The sequence below is a fragment of the Falco naumanni genome, chromosome 4, assembly GCF_017639655.2.
Source record: "Falco naumanni isolate bFalNau1 chromosome 4, bFalNau1.pat, whole genome shotgun sequence".
Taxonomy (NCBI): Eukaryota; Metazoa; Chordata; class Aves; order Falconiformes; family Falconidae; genus Falco; species Falco naumanni.
In genome coordinates this window covers 110,157,565-110,176,825 of record NC_054057.1, presented here as the reverse complement: position 1 = coordinate 110,176,825, position 19,261 = coordinate 110,157,565, and the positions used below count along the sequence as shown (strand labels likewise).

At 41.9% G+C, this 19,261-nt stretch overlaps 1 protein-coding gene and 1 long non-coding RNA gene across 3 annotated transcripts in view; one reads left to right on the top strand and one right to left on the bottom strand.

Moving 5' to 3' along the window:
• The window catches only part of VGLL4 (vestigial like family member 4), a 91,981-nt gene extending 77,938 nt beyond the window's left edge, over positions 1-14,043 (bottom strand). The window contains exons 1-3 of one of the 2 annotated variants that reach the window (XM_040592511.1): positions 13,931-13,973; positions 12,779-13,072; positions 5,740-5,816 (exon numbers count right to left, since the gene is read on the bottom strand). In XM_040592511.1, coding sequence (XP_040448445.1) covers positions 5,740-5,816; positions 12,779-12,807 — 106 coding nt within the window. In that variant the 5' untranslated portion in view covers positions 12,808-13,072; positions 13,931-13,973. Of the gene's footprint in view, positions 1-5,739; positions 5,817-12,778; positions 13,073-13,930 lie in introns of both variants that reach the window. The other variant, XM_040592513.1, reaches the window with a different exon arrangement.
• A 98-nt stretch (positions 14,044-14,141) lies between these two features.
• LOC121087468 lies at positions 14,142-19,249 on the top strand. The gene is made up of 3 exons (XR_005827627.1): positions 14,142-14,254; positions 18,413-18,579; positions 19,175-19,249. It is a non-coding gene; the product is annotated as an uncharacterized LOC121087468 (long non-coding RNA).
• Positions 19,250-19,261: the final 12 nt, after the last annotated feature.

The following is a 19,261-nucleotide window of genomic DNA, read 5'->3' as shown; positions in this document are numbered from 1 at the left end:
TTACTGAAGCAGATGAATCTTCAGAACCATCCCCCCTCAAGCAAACCTCAAACGCAACTGATCGCTGAGGCTCTCTTTGTACTAATTACATTCATACAGCAAGCTCCACGCAATTCCTCACTTTTAGTCAGTCAAAAAACCTGCAGGATCTTAAATATTTTTTATAATAATAAAATGCTGATTTAAGTGTTTACACAATAGGATGGAAGCTATTTACACTTCTGCAAACATTGATATTAAAACCTGCCTTAGGCTCACTGCCCATAATTTGCTATAAATTTACAAAACAAATAGTAGTGTAGGTGAGAAGTCCTGGTGATGCTAGAAATATTTTATCATTAATATCTTCAACATGAACATCAACATTCAGGTCTAACTCTACTACAAATATCGCTTGTTTTGTATTTAAAGACAATAAGCTTACAGAGTCATCATCCTCATCAAGAGTGTTAAAAAATAATGCATTGTTCTCAACTTAGCCTTAAAGTAGTATCTTTTTCAGGATCAGCTATCCAAAACAACTAATCATTGTAAATTTACTAATTATGAGACGGTAATTCTCCTAACTGGACTGATTGATACGAAGGAAGAACAGTAAAAATTGATTTGTAGGTCTTGTCTACATGAGGATTTTATTACAAAGTTGATTAGGGCAGGGATTTTAAAGCACAGTAATTCTTCGTACTAGAAATATCAACTGTATGGTCTAGCTTAGTTATCTGAAGTGGATTAAACTAAACCACATAAAAGAAGCTGTTGCCAAACAGCAAGAGTGTTCACAGGCAAGAAGTGAGGAATAGCAGTTACAGGCTTCCATGCGTACAAGGATGACACATGCGACCGATGGCACATGTGCAAGAAGCATGGCTTGATCAAAGATCAGTTTTTTTTTTAATAATGTAGTCCTGTATTAGTTTTTAAAAACGTAGTTCAATTCAATTAAATTAAAAAAAAACAAATTCAACACAATTCAGTAGGTATGGCTCTGGTACAAGGCATTAGAATGCAAAGCTATTACCCAGGACTTTATTGTGCCATTTATTAGCTGTTTCCAAACCTTTCATTTCCTTGCGGAAGTATATTTTCTTGTTTGCCAGCAACAGACTTTTCACTATAATACCCTGAGAGAGTGAGAAACAACATGTTTTTTCTCATTCATTCCCATATTCTTGAAATGAACTTGCATATTAGAGGGAAGTGTAAGTTAAGTGTTACTATAAAATCAGCACAGGCTGAGTACACAGTGCTTTCAACACATTCTGCAAGTGCAAGTCCTTATCAGCATTTTCCTTCACTATTTTCTCAGTTACAGGATTATGCTTTTAAAACACTGTTTATAACTGAAAGACAAGTTCACAAATCCTTATTTTTATATGAGATAAACAGAAAATTATAACTCTTTGTAATGTTTGAACACTTGCTGTTCAACACAAGTATGGGAAGAAAAACTATTTTCAGTAATTCTTTGTCTTTACTTAAATACTACCAGCTTATACTGTGGTCTTCTAAAAATAGCCAGCTAAAATCCTGAACATATGAGAAATCAGTACAACCTCAGGAAGAATTGTATAGCAAAAGAAGAGGAACAGAAGAGTAATGAGTCATATCAAGCATCTCATTGTAAACTTGATTTTTGCAACTGTACAACAGCCAATATTGGGTAAGGCTTCCGGCCACAATAACGTTAAAAAGGCAGCATACGTACACAGATCTTACAGATGTTCACTTCATACAGAGCCCACTTCTGAAGCACTGAAAAAAACCTGGCAAAACCTTACAGATGCCACTTACAGATAAAATAGTTGCACATTACCTAGCCTGGCACTGAACAGCTGCTCGTAAACAGTGCAGACTTCCTATAGCCTTTCCCTTCACTATTGACAAGTAAGCCATTAGTGGCAAGCCTTCGAGAGGACTGGCTAATAATTACATCATTGTATGCTTTCCTTCCACTGAAATGGAAGGCCAAGTTTGGACAAGAAGTAAACAATGAACTCCATTAGGCAATATCTTTCTCTTCTCCTTTAACTGTTATCACCTCCAAAGGAGTGTCTGTCTTCTTTTGTTCAGCTTGTTTTGTTTAGGTTTTTTTTAAGCACAGATCCAGTATACCATAAGCTTAAATAATTGCTCACATCACAGTGCTAATAGTTACAAATACAAAATTACAGTAATCGTTTCTTCTCAATAATTACTCATTTGCATGACACAGTAGTTAACCAAAAGAGTTTCATAAATTTTCTTTGATAACAAGTGCAGAATTATTTAGACTGGGAGCTGTTGAAATACAGTATATAGTAGAGTTCATGAAATAAAACAGAGATGCGAATAAAAGCAATAAATAGTGCTAACATACTAATGAAGGTCAACCTTTCTTATTGACATAGCTGCAGCTGCAAAAAAAAAAAAAAAACAAAACCAAACCACCAAACCAAAAAAACCCTCGAGGACACATTTGTTTAAGAAACCAATAACCATTCTGGGAAATCTACATGGGTGTATGTCTCATTCATTTCTTTAAGTGCTGGGAAGTTTAACTGTATTTGTTTTAAACAGTGTGATTTGTATGTACACTAAGACACTTCTATATTACTTGTCACTGCAGTGAGTGCCTGCAGAGATAAGAGGATCCTTCATGTTAGAATGAACTAAATTCATAAATACTGGTAATGTTCCTCTTCCGAATACACCCAGATAAACAAGAACAACATTAAATACCTACCAACTTCAGGAAATACACCTTGTTTTTTAACAAGAACCTGTATTTGCACTGCTTGGATTCAGTAAACGCACTCGAAAGCTGCTGATTTATATAAATTAGTTTGAAGTTGTGGTTGAGATGGGATGAAAGCATATCAGGGTGCGAAAGTTTGCAATTTAAGATGTCTGCAAGAGGATCAAGGGTTTGTGTACAAATAGCACTAACACCTTCAGAAAAAGAAGTAGGGAAAATTATTGATACGTATGAATAAGAGACCACTAACAACTTCAGCTAGCTTTGTACCTTGTGTAGCAGCAAATGCAATCTAACTTCAAAAAATATTTTATATGCATTATGCACTCACACTAGATGACAGAGAAGTGTTAGAGACTACATTTACTTTTCTTATAAAAACTGTAATCGTTAACTACTTTGAAGAGGAATAATTTTGAGATATTATAGTTAAAATGGGCATCTTAATTGCTTAAAATGATCTTTAAAAAGTGGCAAATTAACAGTTTTCAAATCTTACATGGCGTATAGCTTAGATGAGAACATTTGACAAATACTTCTTAAGATGATTCAACTTATTTTTTCACTAGTTTTATTTATTGTTTCACAAGTGCAATCTAACCACTAGTTACTTGGTGGCATTGTCATGTCAGGATAGCACATAGCTACCTTTCCTTTGCTCTCTATTCAAAAAAATAGCATAAAATTTTGACCATAAAATGCACAAAAGGCATCAGGAGTTACTTATTAGACAAATTTGTATTCCAGCACAAAAATAAAAAACTCAGTGTCAGAAATATTTCAAAAACTAAATTAATCTGAAATGCTTATTCAGAACTTTGGAAGCAGGAAACTTCATGATATCATTAGAAGTGTCAAAAATAACCCATTGGATTATTTTTTTTAATGAATCAATAATAAAATTACCTGTATATATTACTTAAAAACAAATAACATCACTGAAAAAAATCCACTGTTTTGTTCAGATACAGAGTATCTGAAAGTAATCTGATTTAGAGACAAAAACCCAACAACAAAAAGCAATTATGGCACTCCTGGTCATGACTGGAGTATTAGAAACTTACGTATAATTTTGTTAGACAAAGTGGACAGAGGATACAGAAATACAGAGAGGACCTCTGCTAGAGCCCCAAGAGCGGCATGCCGGGCACTTCAATGGAAAGCTCAAGGATAATTGTTAAATTCAAGATTAATACCAACTTTGAGCTGTTAGCCTCCTCTGCAATGCAGAGTGAAGCCTGGCTGATGCCATTTCCACAAAAGCTGACACAAAAAAAGTGCAAGTTCAGTGACTAGTCTGGACTACTCATTTCTTCCTTTTAGCAGCTTTTCGTACTACAGCATTCTCTGTGTACAATACACACAACAACAGGACAAACTCAGAGACAGCATAAGTTAGAAGCTGCAGAGTGGCATAAATCTAATTAAGTTTAAGTGGTAAGACTAAAAGAATGTAAATTAGAACCAGATACATATCAGCTTCCTCACATGCAAGTTGCACTGAATCAGACTTCCTCTGGATTCTCTAAATCCAGCCCAACATTACTACTCGGTGGAACTCAAAATTGAACTAGAGTCTTAGGCAATAGTTAACCAGAAAGAATGCATTTAAGATTAAGAACGCTGAAAATACATACTCAAAATATATTTTTTAGAAAAGCAATCAAGAGAAAACAGTTTAATCTTTTGTTTTTTCTACAAATATATATTAGTTTACAAGAGGAATCCCCCAGGTCAAAATCACAGCTGAAATTATTTCCTCAAGGATTTCCACTGCTGTTCATTTTACCAGTAACGGTCAATAACTGTAGCAATCAAAACCATCATCTTTCTACAGTGGGATCAGTAAAAACCTGGTACATAGGCAGTAGCAAGGTGAACGTGAAAGAACAGCAAAACCAATATCTACTATAAAGCTAAGAGCCAGTAATACCAAAGAGCCCATCAAGGTATAAAAACCTTCATTTTACAACCTTCTGAAAGAGCAAGCCACTGTTATCTTGCCTATTTGGGACTGCCTGTCCAAATACATTGTGATTGTTTACTTTGCAATTACTTCAGTAAGTTGATTATCAACAGTAGCAAATCAATTCTGTCAAGGCAATTACTTTTTGAAAAGTATATACAGAAAAACAGAACAAAGACCAAAAGAAGAAAAGCTGAATTCATCTTAAAAGATGAGTTTATGCACAGAGGCTACACACAAGAGCAGTTTGAAATCCAAAATACCATTTTTCTAGTTAGCACCTATTCAGGTTGATACCCAAGATGCATACACTTCCTGAGTGCTTACACCACTCAGAAAAAAAACCTGACAAAGACACGTATTGCTAAGCGTGCAGGCAACAGTCTGATCTACACTGAAAGTTGACAGAGCTGAAAATACTGTTCTAACATTAGTTAACCCACCTTAAACGCTTATCGTGAATGTTAAAAGCAAAAATATTTCCCATATGATTGGAAACATGAGCCTCTCTACCTGCAGCTGAATCATTTGCTATGTTAAAATCCTGTACTCACCTTTTACTGGCAGCGAAAGGAAAGTTAAGCGCTTGTTACTAACGGTAACAGTCTACCTCTTAATTTTCATGAACTGTGAAGGAATCTTTGCAACCCACTCATGCCCACCCAGTTACATGTTCTTCAATGAGATACTAGGGAGTGTGAGTTCTCAAATTGTCCCTAGTTTGACAGCAGTTTCGTTGCAACTTTTTGTCCAGTACCAGTGCAAATGCAATTGGGCAAAGAGGGGCACTTCATATGACGTAAGTACCTTTCCAAAATAAACAGAAATGATTCTCTCTTGTGTACTAACCAACTTAAATGCAACTTATTGGTTTTGCACATGAGGAAGACTACTTTTGAAGGGCTTCTGAAGACATTTTTCTATATGTCTTAGATTGAGTAAAATGCAAAGATTGATAAAGCTAGCATCTAGGCTGATATATAGTGCAAACACAAAGCATCTATATCCAGCAAAGCAGAGAACTAAATTTCAGACTTACGTTTCTCATCATCAGCATGTACTAGAGATGCTGCTCTCGACAAAACATCCAATGGAGTCTCCATTCCTCTCTGGATCCTGGAAAATTCAGAGCCAAAGTTTCAACGAGTAAACTCACAGAGCCCTTACCACAACATACGCAGTGGTATGCCCCTTGTTCACAGCATACACACATCAGGTTTAACAGAAGGAAGTAGTAATGAACAAGAAGAGCACCACAGCAGAAAGAATAAAAAAAAAAAAACAGGTTTCTGCTGCTCTTTGCATGTTCTACTAGCACAGGATTTGCTAAAACTAAGTCAGTGCTGAAAACAAGGCAATGCTGGAATTAGCTTTCCCACCAACTACTCATCCAAAACAAATCAGAAGACCAAATTCTCAAGTACTTGACTGAAGCTGATGACCACTGCTCATGTACGTTGTGTCCTGGTTTCAGCTGGGCCAGAGTTAATCTTCTTCCTAGAATCTGGAGCAGTGCTATGCTTTGGATTTAGGATGAGAATGATGTTGCTAACACACTGATGGTTTTAGTATAAACACTACTTAGCAACAGCCAAGTCAAGGACTTCTCAGCTTCTTACACCGCCCCGACCAGCAAGTAGGCTGGGGGGGGGGGGAAGGGCACAAGAAGCTGGCAGGGGGCACAGCCAGGATAGCTGATCCCAACTGACCAAAGGGCTATTCCATACCATAGGACATCATGCTCAGTGTAGGAACTGGGGGGAAAGCTGCCCAGGGGCCGCCGCTTGGGAACTGACTGGGCATCTGTCAGCAAGTGGTAAGCAATTGCATTGTGCATCACTTGTTTTATCTGTTCTAATTCCTTTACCATTTTTATCTGTTCTAATTCCTTTATCATTATTATTACTTTCTTCTTTTTCTATCCCATTAAACTGTCTTTATCTCAACCCACGAGTTTTCTCACTTTTACTCTTCCAATTTTCTCCCTCATCCCGCTGAGGTGGCGAGAGTGAGTGAGCGGCTGTGCAGTGTGTAGTTGCTGGCTGGGGTTAAACCACAACAGTTGCAACAGGGTCATCTGCTACATGTTGTAAGCAGTTTGGCCTCCCACATACCGGCCTTCCACCCCAATAAATAGCTATTTGAGACAATACCCAAAGATGTGACTCGTCTGAAGTCAAGATGACAGCTGGCTCGGCATGAGCGTAAGATTGCTCAAGATCCATATTCAATAAACTTGCACCCCACACTCTCCCATGCCCAAAGTAGAATCATCCAAAGCTTATAAGCCATTAAGACATTTTCATACTCATGAACATCTAGTGAAACACCGGGCACGCGTATATATAATGACACAGACAGAACAGTATAACTTGTATAATCATAATCACACCTCAGTAGCTGCTTTGCCCTGTTTTTCTCTGCTTACAACACAATTCCCATACTTGAAAAATGAACCCCATCACATAAAAACACACGTTTCAGCACTCGGACTCGCCTGAAAAAACGCATCATGTTACAGCTCATATAAGCCTGTCAACGTTTCACACGAATGGCTTCAAAACTAAAACCCAAGTTCCTAATATAAAGTTCCAAAAATATGGAAGGGAAAGGAAAGAAGAGAATAACATGTTGTCGAGACGCTTTTGTTGAAAAGCCAACAGCTTATATGTGTTTTTAAATAAGGTGGCAACAGCATAGACAGAACTGTTAAGAAAACAAGTGGAGAAAGAAACCCCAGGACTGCTAACAATTTTGCTGGGGTTTTTCCCCACAAAACTAGCATGCTATCCTGTCATAAGAACTGTTTACTGTAACCTACTTTACAGTATGGTCTTAAAAAAAAAAAAAGAAAAAATGGTAGTGGCAACTACAGAAATCTCAAACACATGTATATAGACTTAACAATAAGCATATGTTTGGGAAGCAATTTCCTTGACTTTGCACTATAAATAATAAACCTCGCTATCCTCCCTCCCTCTTCCTAAATAATGTCAAACACTTTAAAACTAATCACAGATTTGAAAGCATAAGGAAAAGGATTCTTAAAGTATTTTTAAGTTTAAAAATATATACTTTCGATAAAGAATTAAATTCACTCTTGTTTCCATAGAAGTGTGCAAGAAGAAGAGACATACTTGAAATAATTAAGTATAGCGCTTGAGGATAAAACCACGAATTCTCCCTCCCTGTCAGAATTAGCTTTTGCTCAAAGAACAGTATCCTAACTGAACTTATAAAATCAGTTAACTCTTTCATTTTAAAACAGTGTACGTGGGCAACAGGTTTTAGAAAACAAGATCCCAGATTCTTATTTTACTAAGCCTGTTTTCATTAAATATTTCTTTGTGTCACGTTTGGCCACACTTTCTTCCAAATCAAAGCAAAGCTCTGAAAGAGAGTGTTCACTAAAGAAGCCTTCAGCATCAGTCCACTTTGATCCCTTAGACCTTGATGCTTGGTTCTTTTCCTGCTTTTTGTTTTCTTAGAGTTTAAATTGCAGCACTTTATTTCTCCCCAGACTACTGATTACTGACCCTCTCACACAAATTTCTCTAACAGAGTGAAAATTAAGTTGGAAAAAAAGATTAAAATATGTCTGATCAGATGCTGCTGCTACACCATACTGATGGCTAACCCATGAGTAAGTACTAACCAGCTTTGTCCTAAATTTCAGACAGTAATACAAAGCTTTTTGGTCAATTCTTTAGAAAAACCCTCTTGGTAAAGAACAATGCAAAGGATATTAAGATGTCTTTTATTGAAAACAAATTGCTGTTTTCTTTAAGTTTTTCAGTAATATTTGAATAATAGGAATAGCAGATGCCCAATCCCTTTCCGGAACATGCTCCTAGTAAGAGAATTAGCCAGTGACAAAAGTCCTTACTGAGAGGAGGAAACAGGAACCAAGTCTTAATTCTATTCAGGAAATTAGACACTTTAAAACCAACTTCACTAAAACTGCCTTCAATATAGTTTTGTAGCTTTGCATATTATTAAAGCTCATATCATGAGTGAACTGCAAGAAGTATTTCCCTAATAGCTAAAGCCTTGTGAAGAATGATGTGTTCATTCAAGAGCTTCTTTGAAGGGGTGCTGTCAACACAGGGATCTGCACATGCCAGGGTGCAATACCGTACATGTTGTGATTTTTTTTTTTTTTTTTTTATACACCCTGAACACATTTACAGTTACGAAAATTTACCTTCAAGGAGCTATAAACTTCTAGATTATTTTTCAAACAATATAATTTATAGATACAGGGATATTTTAATCTAACAAGTCAGGGATAGCAGTTTGGGAAAGAAATAAAGGTTGCCCACAGGAATCTTCTCTTAAGATCTTCTCAAAGCTTAAAAGCCTAATTCTATCTTGGCAAGGACACCAACTGCTACAGCTTCTCCAAAGCAGCCTTCAGAGAACAGCCCAGTCATCATCCTCGAAGGAGTCACCTTTCAGAAATGAAAGAATAGTTCAATTTCCAGGGTTCTTAAAAACACGCAGTTAAAAAGCAGACTTCTGATAAAAGCCAGCTAATTCTCTGTGTGACACAGAAACCCATCCATGCAGCAGAAACTAACCCAGTCCAAAGCGGCATTTTTGTAAGTATCCCCATAAAACCCCAACACTCTAGCTTATGTGCACATATTGCTCTACACCGAGATCTCACAAGAGAAAACAAGTGACTAGTGAAATACAAGTCCACAAACTTCACTTCCTCTGGATAGTTCTAATTTCCTAAGCATCTTACTTGTTTCAAAATCTTAACTGTTAAAGACAGACAAGCCAAAGGCACTTTAACAAGTGTTCAAGATATTTTTATCTACCGTAATTTCAAATGTTAGTTTAATATCTTACTCAGACATTTTATTCATCAGTTATTGCTTCCACTCAACACTCCCCTAGTCTATCATCTTGCCTACATTGGCGCGAAGAAACATTCTGAAAAAACAGTGAAGACATAGAAGGTAAACCATAAAGATACAATGTCTGAGAGTTACTAATGAATGAAACTAAATGAAACAAAGTAACTAAACACTGATCCACTTGTAAGTTCTTTTAGGCACATTTGAAGAACACACTATTAGTGTAATAAAAACATTTTTGGGGGTTTTTTTGTTGAATTATTTTCCCTCTCCTTTCCAAGCTTTTGCAAGTTCCTTGCACACAGAGTACCCTCAGCTTCACAAATGGCTGTTAACATGTTTCTGAAGACTACAGAGAAATTAAAGCTTTTGAAAATGAACAGTAAAGTGATTTCATGGATTTATACAGCACCTTCCAAGCACCAGGGAAAGCAGGTGGGGAAAAACCCTAAAGTTGTTTGCTTGAAACTTAAGTAAACAGGCAGTAAAGAAACCGGCACCAGAGACTAACTACAGACTGAACAGTAAGGCATTTATTCAATCCCACAAAAATTATTATTCATAGTGCCTTATGTCAGGAAAGATTTGAAATAATGAGAAGAACTTTATTTTTTTTTTTAAATGTGAGGAAAGTGAAAGGACAGAAAGTGAAGGAGAAACATGAAAGATTATGTTTGCGGCAGTAGTCTCCATTATGGAGACATAACGGCTTTTGTCTAGAACAGATCTTAATTAGTAAATGAAGGAACAAGTTAGATGACAGAAACAAGGAAAAAGTTGGGTGATCAAAGCAAAAGGCCTGCACAAAAAACGCACGCGCTGTGCAGATAAGAAAAATCAGAATAATTTAGACATTAGTTTGGATATAAAGATCTAAAGAGAGGTCACAGTCGTGAAGATACTTGGATTACAGGTCTGACTGACCAACAGAATAGCAGCATTGCCCAGAGCCATTGCAAACACATTAATAAGAAACATCTGAAAGCAGACACCAATAAGAGGTCTCTCAAACTTGTTGAGTGTGAACTAGAGATAGACACCTACATGATGCCAAGGAGAAAGGCTGAGCCATTCAATGATGCAGAGAAAAATCTGGCACTTGAATTCATATGTCTGCTGAAATCACGGAGAGAAGGTTGGAGGAAGAAGAGAATTAATAAACAAAGCCCATTACAACAATGAAAAAGTGAGACAAAAACAAGACCCTCGAGAAACAACCAAGAGTGTGGACTGAAGTAACGTAGACAAACACAAGTGTAGGGAAAACAAGATTAATTGAAGAGCGTGGTCAAATAGGCCAAAAGCAGCTCACATCTAGGAAGACACAAATACAGCACCTCCCAGTCAAATTCATAACCACAAGTACCTAGAGAAAGAAACTCTGGATGATTTTATGGAAGCTACTCCAAAAAGGCAATCCAGACACAACTTAGCAGCACAATCTATTGTCTACCGAGGAAAGGAAGATAAAGCAGGAGTTTGATGCAAACTGGGTCAACATCTTTTATTTTTTTAAGATAGGAGTAAAGCATATTTGTACTGTGAATAACCATAAGCACATTGCACTATGTGCCTGCAGTAGCCACAATACGTTTAAATTCCTTCAACTGCACTTAGATCAGAGCTGCTACTTGTGGATACAGACCTCCAGTGCTGAGATGCCCATGCAAAACATTACCTGTAAGCACTCAGTTTAGATTGTGATTACCATGTAGCACTGATCATCCTTCTGCCTTTACAATTCACAGTCTTCAGGCTCAGTTCAAGATACTTAGCCAAAGGAATCACAGAAATACCACTTTTTTCCTTTTGGTTTTTTTTTTGTTTTGTTTTGGTTTTTTTTAATGAATTCATTCAGTACTTTGGTGGGCTTTTTTACCATGCTTGTTTTGCCCGTGGAAAATGTGTTTGAACAGGCAACTCTTCAAGCAGAAACAACTTAATGATTTAACTTATCACGCAGAAAATTATAAGCTTAAAGCAAAGCTTTGGCATTTTACCTTGTGCTTTTTGCTTTCTTGTTGCTTAAATCCATGAAATTACCTTAACAAGGTAACATTCTAAAGAGAAAGCTATTAGCGATGGTATTTGAACTGAAAGGTAAAAAACATAAGAAATTGAAAGATGGAAAAATTTAACATGACCATGCCTTGTATCTGCAAGATCACTCACTCCATCCTGTACGTTACACGTTCTGCTGCAGACATATTATGAAACATCTAACCACAGTAAAAAGAACTGAACCAAAACTACCTTTTATAATAGAAAACTTTCAAATGTATGAAAACAAATTAACCTTCTCAGCATCTCCACATTGTATTAGTTATCAAAGCTACACATACTGAAACAAGAACCTCCTGATGTTTTATAACGTGAACACACTTCTCCAGTTAGCATGCCCCAAAGGTCTGTATCAATGACTTTCCATCCTGTTTTAGCTCCTAGCCACGTTTTATACTACCAGACTGTCAGATCTACCCCTTGCAGCACCACTTCTGGGTGCTCGTTACTTAGGGACTGGCCTAATTCCTCCTCTAAAGTGGGTGTAAAAGCTACATGGTAGCTAGCACTGGTCTCACTGCATAGTTACTGAGCAGAGATAAGGCAGGCGAGCAGCACAGCATCCCGCACTGAAAACACCCTGTCCCCATTCCCCACAGCCTGTGTTGGAGATGCTGGTGATTCACCAACAACTGTTTCAGTTTCCAGTAGTTTGCTTAAAAAAAAAAACCAATGAAAATGCACAGCACAGACACTCAGGTTCTACCAGGGGTCTAATGGGCCAGATCTGTGTTTTATTCTTAACTGAAGATAATCCCCTATAACTGATCCCAAAAAGCCTTGTAGCCTGATCCCAAGCATCAAGACTGTAACTGGTGTATCAATGAGATGAAGGAGAGATGTAGGGAATTTAAGCAAAACACACTCTACTTTAGAAACACCCTCACAAGTTTGCAGACATGAAAATACAAATAAAGGCCAAGAAGTTTAGAGGAGAGCCTTAAAAAAAAGTTCATCTATTATTAAGGCAGGAGAGGCAGATTGCTGCCAGATTTTTATACAGTTTTGGATTTAAGGGCTCTTAATACCACTGCCTGCAACAAGAATTTCACTCAGGTTTCACAGCCTACAGTTTGTTCTTCTATGAGAAATGCTCTTTAAACACCACCCCCCCCATTCTAAAGTTACAGAAAACCTAATCAGAAAAATTACCCCGCAGGAGCAACCCTGGAGCTCTTCATCAATTAGTCCTCTTTAGTTTCATTAAAAATTGTCCATTATTTCTCATTCCTGATAATTCTGAAACACCAACAGAGGGAGAGGGAAGTGAGCTGGCTCCACGGGGTCTCAAGTGTCACTGGGAAGGGCTGTTACATCCCCATTCCTCGCGTCTCCAGAAACTGGGTGCGCTTGTGTCGCCGCAGCCAGCTCGACTCAGAAAATTCATTACTTCTGATTACATCTGGGAAACATAAAGCCAGCTTGACTGAACCGACCGAAAATCCACTGCAAGATTAAATTAAAAGAGAAGGAAAAACAAAACAAAACAAAACGCCATTGAAAAAGGGAATATACTAGATGCAGAGACAGCGCCCTTCGCACTCATTCCAGATCTCACCCCAGGGCCCCCGCTACGATGACATCCCAGGGGTTTCTCTGTAAGAAAGACCAGCTCCACCGGAGCGAGCTGCGCCTGTAAGATGGCAGTCAAGGCGCTCGCCGCTCGCCCCGTTCGCCAGGAGCTTCGGTGGGGATGTCCCCCGGCAGCGCACCTGGCCCCGCCAGCGGCACCCGCGGCCGCCCGGGCAGGCGGGGCCCGAGACCGCGGCCGCCGGCCCTCCCCCGGCAGAACGCCCCGGGGCCGGGGCCGGCCCCGCCGTCCGCCGCCAGCAGAGCGGGCCCGGGCGGGCCGCGGGGAAGGGCCCGGCCGGCCCCGCCGTCCTTCCCTCACAGCCCCGCGGGAAGGGCCCGGCCGGCCCCGCCGTCCTTCCCTCACAGCCCCGCGGGAAGGGCCCGGCCGGCCCCGCCGTCCTTCCCTCACAGCCCCGCGGGCCGCCGCGGCTCCCCCCGCCCCGGGCAGGCTCGGCTCCGCCGGCCCGGGGAAGTCCCGCAGCGCCCAGGGGCTGCCCCGTCCCGCCAGGGCGACCGCCCGCCTGTCAGCGCCTCCGGGCCGCCGCTCCCCCGCCCCGCCGCCGCTCCCCGCAGCGCCCCGCGCCTCCCGCCGGCCGAGCGCCGGAGCAGCGGGGCCGGCCACCCCCGCCCGGGGCCACCTGTCCCCGTCCTCCCGCCGCCGACTTCCCAGCCGGGCTCCGCGCTCGGCCGCCGGCCCGCCCGGCCGCAGGGGCCGCTGCCCCGCTCACTCACCAGCGTGCTCCCGGGCCGGCGGCGGCGGCGTGGCTGGGGCGGCGGCGGCCGCGGGCGGGGAGGGCAGGGCAGGGGAGCGGGCCGGGGGGCGGAGGGCTGTTTGTTTACTGCCGGGCCAGCAGCCCGGCAGCGGAGCGGAGCAGGCGCGGCGAGCCCCGGCGCCGCTGGCCCCGGCGCCGCTCGCTGCACGGCCCGGGGAGGAATCCCAGGAATGATGGAATTCTCCTCCTAGCAGGTGGGGAGAGCGGGGCGGCCGCATTGGCCGGGCCCGGCTATGAGCTCAGCATAATTAGGGTAATGAGCGCTGACATCACATCCTCGCAGGTAGGGAGAGCGCGGCGCCGGCGGCCCGGGGGGAGCGGAGCTGGGGCTGCCCCGCCCCGCGCCCAGAGCGCGACCCGGCAGCGGGGGCGGGGGGGAGCGGGGCCGGGGCTGCCCCGGGCGGGGGCGGGGTGGGTCTGTGCGTGTCTGCGTGTGCGTGTCAGTGTGTCTCTGCATGTGTTGTGCGTGTGTCTGCGTGAGTGTGCCTGCGTGTGTCTGCGTAAGTGTGTGTCTGCGTGAGTGAGTGTGCGTGTCTGTGCATGTGCATCAGTGCGTGTCTGTGTGTCGGTCTGGGTCTGTGTGTGTGTGTATGTGTGTCAGCTGGTGCATGTCTGCGGGTGCGCCCCACCGCCACAGGAAAACCGAACCGCAGGACAGCCGCTGCCCCCTGGCCGGGAACAGAAGCAGACCTTGCAAATCTTTTCTAGAAGTCCAGGGCCACCGCAGTAACGCCTCCCCTGCGAACAAAGCGGCTTCTGCCAGCAGCGACACCCTGCACGCTGTCCCGGTGAAAAGGCACCCTCGTTCCGCGTGCGGGGAGCGGGCTGGCTTACACGCACAACTAAAATACAGGCAGCATTAAAAATACAGGCACAAGCGATGGAAAGCCAGCGCTGCGGGCAGGCCACATGCTGCAGGGGGGCTGGGGCTGATGCCCGCAGTGCACTTGGTGCCATGAGGGCCCTCCGTTGGTGCAGATCCAGCATTTTCCTTCTGTCCTGCTTACTGCCCGCGCTCCTGCAGTGCATCCCATCTTGCGCTCCCACTCCAGCAAGCTGCCAGAAGCCAGGCTCCTGTAGAACCGATGCCGAGCCATCGCTGTGGTCAGCAAAGCGCTCCCACACTCCCAGTTCCAGAGGATGGAGCGCCCGTTTACACCTACAACAAGGCTAAAGGTTTGCCAGCCACCGCAACAACCCAGTCCCTCAAAACCAGCTTACTGCGAGAAGCGCCACATGCACCTGCCCCCGAAAGCCGACCCCAGCGCCCGGCGCAATTCCCACTGGAATACCGGCACCTCCCGCCGATTCCCAGTGCTTTGCAGTTGCCTTCCAAGTTGTTTTGTTCAAGACTCGAGCAATTTAGGAGCATCTCTTGCTAAAATGCCCGCTTTGAGTAATTTCATGAAATTAAACCGTCAGACAGCTTGTGCGCGTGAATGAGCCCCTTCCCAGAAGCCGAGCTAAGGCTCTACCAGTGCCCGCAGAAGGTGGCAATGCCGTTCTCTGCAGCAGGCATCTCGGCCAGTGCATTCGTTACAGAGGAAGAAAGAGAGACGAAAGCACCGCACTGTGTTGTTCGCACTGAACATCAGTCACCTTTAGAGATTCTGGTCCCATAAAGCTCCGCTTTACCTCTACAAAAGCCCCAAGGAACTGAGGTTGCTGCAGGCAGTTCTTGGGAGGCCACTGCAAAGGGAAAGACTGGGATGGCACGTGAACCTCAGCCCTGCCACAAAAAGCCTTAGGGTTGCAGCTCTGCGGTGGAACCCGAAAAGAGCACAGGGCAACAGAAATACAAAGTGTCTCAGCCGCGTTCTGCTCCTGGCATTCCTCCTACCTCTCCATGTGACAGACGTATAGGCTAATGTAACAAATGCCCCAGTATATAAATGGCAGCACAACCGTCTGCGTTTCCTCAAGGAAAAAAAGAAGTACCAAGACACAGCAAGGTTTATGTTAGATCCTGAAACTGGGATTTATGTATGGAGTAGTGGAGAGAGCACAGCTCCCACGTTTACCCAGAGGAGCAGCCAAAGCAGCAGCCCGGCCAAGTGGCGTGGGAGGCTGCACGGAAGGGAACGGCCAGGGATGAACCAACACGCCCTGCATCTCAATTCCTTGAAAGATTCCGAATCCACGAAGGGTCTGTGCCGTCCAGTTCCGATTTAAAAATCTATCCAAATCGTGCAAGAATAACTGATATTCAAGTATTTTCATATCCTTGCAAGGACAGGTCATGAGATCCCAGGGCCATCCAAGGGAAGCCAAAACCACATTCCAAACACTAAATGAAACCCAGATTTAGACTCAATGCACTTAGCACATCTAGTAGAAAGATCTCAGTTGCTAAAAAAATGAAAGGCATATAGTCTAATAACAACCATAAACATTATTTTATATATTTCATAAACTCTTCATCGATGACATTTATAACAATATATGCTAGGGGGGTTTATATTTTTTAAAGTTGATATTGTACTAATAGACTACTGGAAAATATTCTCATTCCCAGCAAGCAGAACAGGAGTTTGATGATCTAATAGTTGGAAAAATGGTTGTCAAAATAGTAATGTAAAAATTATTTGAGGGGGGGGGGAAAGAAGAACATGAAAAATCCTATGAAATGTGGAAAACAAAGCCACAGGCACTGAGAAAATATCTGAAATCGACATTGGTACATACCACTGGAATCAACTGCTGCAGACTAATTACAAAGCTTTTTAATATGTATCTTCAAGAAAAAGTATACCACTCCTGTTTATAACAGCTGGAGGGGAAGAGGTAGGAACGGTTTCTTTGTTTAAAGACACAGAGCTCCTGGGACAAGGAGGAGCTTGAAAAAGGAAAGGTCAAAACAGCTTTTGATCCTTTGGATAAGCCATTACAGCTCCCAGCAAAAGTTTTAGAACAGGATATTTATTAAACATCTAAAGAGTCGGAGCCAACATCAGCTTTCTGGAATCGATGACCCTGTGCATTCCTGGGCAAACACTGCCAGTACAGACAGACTTTCCCACTGAAATTAGGTGTCAATGTTTGTTGAAAAAAAAAAAAAAGAAAGTGCAAGTTGTCAAACACTGGAAATCTTTGAAAACAAATCTTAACAGCTAATGCACCATAAGAAAACCTTGTTGAAGCTGCTGAACTCAACAGATGCTAATGCTTAGCCAAGCTGTTCAAAAGGCAAATTCACAAATTAGTAAAGCAAAACCAATCTTGTGTGATGAACCATATTTTGGTTTGCTTGGGTGTTAAAATTTGGGTTTCTTTTTGCGTGCACTTCATAAGTGAATTATGTCAAAGGCTCTTTGCTGACACTGACACCAGCAAAAACACAATTTGCTCAAACACAAAAACTGACCGAGATAGTTGAGGGTTTGTACCTGAACTGAAACAAAAGTAGGGCCTCAGCCCAAACTCAGGCACCCAAGCAGAGCACCTAAGGTTCGATTTTAATCCTGGGACAGAAGACTCGGGTAGCCACTCCTGCGCCACATATATACTAATCCCTGAAAAATTAGTGACATTCTGCATACAGCATAGCCAATGCAACAGAAGATTTAACCAATGCACAAGGGAGTCACAATTGTGAATGACTGTGCATCTCGGCTGTGGCAGCATCAGCAACGTCTCCCCACTTTCCTGCTGTGCAGGATGCTTGCTGAGCAAAGATTTGCTACCCTGAATCTGTGTAACAGCCCACATCCTCTGGGCCCACTGCACATGGTTTATGTAGAACAATGCGTCAGCACAGTTTCACGGAAAGACACCAATATTTCATGAGCAACAAAAGCTGCTAGGTCATTTCTGGGCATATTGTGATTAATTGCTTTGAACAGTTACCACTGTTGCACAACTTGTTTTACAATTTATTTTTTTCTTAAATATAGAGGAGGCAAAGGACCTGAAAGCAAAGGGGATAAAAAAGGTATTCTGTCAAGTGCAGTTGCAGTCCATAGGGAGATCTGATGGTCCAGTTCTACAGACCCTACTCAACCATTAATCTTGTAATTATTATTGAAATTAAGCCTGACATCTGACCAACCAAGAAAATAAAACATTTCCACTATAATGTTGGTTAAAAATGCCTTGGGCAAGTTATCTCCCTACATGTGGGCTGCAGCAGTGATACGCCTTACTATTGTGAAAGACTTCAGTGTTAACTAGAGGTGGATACTCCATAGGGAAAGGGACTCAAACTTGTTTTGTTAAAGTATTTTCAAGTGATTTCAGCTTGTAAACCTAGCAGCAGGGGGCACATGCCATGTGTTACTCCGATCTACAATACAAGTGTGAAGCTACAAAGGAGATGGTCTTTTTCCTTTAGGTGCCCATTTGAGGAAGTAATTTGCCAGCTGGCATTCACTGCATGTAAAAGAAGAATTCATAAGAGTTATTCCAATTTCTTACTGCAATCTCACTTTTGTTTTTCAAACAGGAGCAACACAGATACTTCTGTTACAACAGACAGGAAGGCATGAAGTTGCCTGAAGAGAAGCCCAAGATACACTAAACTCTGCACAAAGATGACCGAGTTTGTGCCAGAAGCAAACACTTCTTCCAAAGCTATCACAGAACACCATTATTGGTCACAGGCTTAATAAGGTATGCCATGGCTTCACAGATTCTGTCAGTACAATTATAATGCACGCCTCCCATCTATCCACATCTTCTTTTAATAAAATAGGTTAATTTTTACACCAGCAAACATCTTTTCTTCAATGCTAACACTGCTAAACTCTGAATCTAAAAGTCTCCCCTGCAAAAACCTAGATTCATTTGCACTGCACCTCAAAGCTATCTTATATAAAACCAGACTCAAATTCAAAACACCGTAGCACATAAGATTTAAAAAGGCACTTTAAATTTTTTTGAAGATAGTTTATTATTTCATTAGACCATAATGTGTTAAATTGCAGTAATTCCAGACAGACAAGTTGATCCAAACTTTAAGTTGATGGAGATGGTTATTTATTACCTGCTTCAAGACAAAGCTTGCCCTCTTCATAATTGTCTGCACCATCATCCAAAGGAAGATTAAAAGAGACAGTATAATTTCAGTTGGAGCAGGGTCATAACAGCAGCATAATCTTCAAGCAAACAATGAGATACTTTCAGAGTCAAACAGAAATATGAACACCATTAACTCTGTTCTTTCAGAACATTTAACCACAGGTACTTTTTGCTTGCTTTGTTCTAGAGAAGAGGAAGATTCCACCCTATGGATGTTCCCATAAGATGAAGACAGACAAGATAGCGGGGGATGGGGGGAAGGGAAAAAAAAGAA